General features: G+C 42.3%; 1 protein-coding gene across 3 annotated transcripts in view; it reads left to right on the forward strand.

Moving 5' to 3' along the window:
• SELENOK (selenoprotein K) overlaps window positions 1-1,722 on the forward strand; it is a 37,332-nt gene extending 35,610 nt beyond the window's left edge. For all 3 annotated transcript variants that reach the window (XM_085851109.1, XM_085851111.1, XM_085851110.1), the window contains exons 2-5: window positions 146-233; window positions 575-661; window positions 841-930; window positions 1,353-1,722. In XM_085851109.1, coding sequence (XP_085707235.1) covers window positions 146-233; window positions 575-661; window positions 841-928 — 263 coding nt within the window. In that variant the 3' untranslated portion in view covers window positions 929-930; window positions 1,353-1,722. The remainder of the gene's footprint in view (window positions 1-145; window positions 234-574; window positions 662-840; window positions 931-1,352) is intronic.
• Window positions 1,723-2,083: the final 361 nt, after the last annotated feature.

Raw genomic sequence — 2,083 nt, forward strand, 5'->3', positions numbered from 1 at the left:
TCGGGATACCAAAAATGAATGTTTAAAAGCAATCGGTTTTGATATACACATTAATTTGTTTATTTAACTTGCCAGGTGAACAGATTCACAAGATTTCTGCCTGCTTTGTTGAACTTTGTCATTCCGATATAAATTTTGCTTCCAGGCCAGGTTCTGAATGGCAGACAATCTTTGTGGCGACTCTCCATCATCCCTGAGCTTTTCTGGGCGGTAGTTAACTTCGTTGTTCTCTTGTAAGTGTTTTTCTTTTTTAAATAATCTTTTAAGGCTTGCTTTTGAAATAAACATACGGCCCAAACTTTGCCATGAGGGCCACATGCAAAGTTACGACAGGGTTTTCTGACCTTAAATACCAGAGGGATCAAAAATGAATGAATAAATCCCTTGCGACTTACACGGTTACACTTACTGGATAACAAAGTGTTACATCTGAGTGACAGCTGTTCACAACATCTGGTCACATTAACTTTTCCGACTAGGTGCATTTAGCCCTTAGCTTGCCATTTGCAAATTCTCAAAATGCTGCGTGTACAATTCAATAATTGTCTTAAATGGCTTTGTCGTGTGCACTCAGCTTTCAGACCATGTTCCAGCCAGACCTGACCAGAAAAGGCAAAGGTCACAGCTCTAACTATGGAACATCTCGAGATGGCAGAGGCGGGTAAGAATTTGCAATCGTGGTGTTTTTTTTTTTGTTAATTTCCTCTGAGCATCTACATAGTAAATGTATAAAGTCTGTTGTGCACATTATGATGGCCATTTTGGTTATGTGAAGTATTTGTGGAGTTGTCAGCTTTGTGGCTGCTTTCGATGAGCATTAACAGCCGTGGTCCATTCCAGGCCGCCTCCAGGTGGACCGTTCCGCAGGATGGGCAGGATCAACCCAGGCGGTGGCCCAAGTCCTCCTCCCGTGGCAGGAGGTGGATGACGGTAGGTGTTTTGCAGCTGGTAACTCACTTTGCAGGAATTGCTAACTTTTAATGATGCGTGCCAGGTTAGTTATTTAAATATCGATATTTGAAGGATTTGAAATATGTCAGAGTTTGAAGTGACCTTATTTGAAGGCACATTGCACATCCGTTCACATTTAGCAGATGTAACCTGGTATGCCTCTCTAATCTGCACATTTTGAAATACCAGGTTACAACTTGAACCAACTGTCAAATAACTAGCATTGTAACGCTCCGGCACGAAAATCACATGCTCGGAGGTTTGTGGCAGTCACTCGACGACAGTACGGGCAGCTGTTTGTCAAGGTGGATGATGTATTGCATCTATCGACTTGTACCCGTGGTGGTGGACTGCGTCAGTCTTGCTCTTTGCCAATTCCATGTCTTTTCTCCCGTTTCCAGATAAGCGCTCTGTGCTGTCCACAGCACACAAGAGCCCGTGGAAGTGGAGACATTACTTTGTACTGCTCAAGCACCAATGATGTTCAGTTGTTAAAGCCCTCACCAGGGATGCAGCTGCACTGAAACTGTAATGATTCTTCTGTCCTACTGGCATAAACTCGCTAATATGTAATGTATTCGGACTTGCAAACATTGTAAATGAAGCGTCATGAATTTGTGCTTCAAAAAAAATGAACCAATTAGTTTTGCATTTAATTGTATTAAAAAAACAAATTGCCACCAATTCTTGATTAACTGTTTGTTGGGTTATGTATGTTAAGTTGTACATTATTTTTTTTTCCTGCACCATTAAAGATTTTTCTAGAACACATCACAGCCCCTCTACTCTGGTGGTGGCGTAAGAGTTATTCTGACAACGAAGCTCCATAATCTTATCCACATGGCAAACTCATCTGAGCGGGATTCTCTTTACCATTTTGTTCTGTCGGTCGTGCCTTTGCCTTGGTTCTCATTACCACATGGTGTAGCGCAATGTGGGGTTAACAAATTGGTTCACTGTTTGTCTGTCTGACGGATGTCAGTCTATGATCGAGCAACTAATGAATTATAATCCTATATATTGTTTCTGTTAACGTCTGCGCGTAATTTGACGTTTCTCCTCTGAAACTGCCGGACGGATTGTCGCCACTTTCGGCATGCGGGTGCTCTGTGGTCTAACAGCATGGGCAATG

This window comes from Eptatretus burgeri, chromosome 13 (genome assembly GCF_056783735.1).
Source record: "Eptatretus burgeri isolate ZD-2024b chromosome 13, Ebu_testis_v1, whole genome shotgun sequence".
Lineage (NCBI taxonomy): Eukaryota > Metazoa > Chordata > Myxini > Myxiniformes > Myxinidae > Eptatretus > Eptatretus burgeri.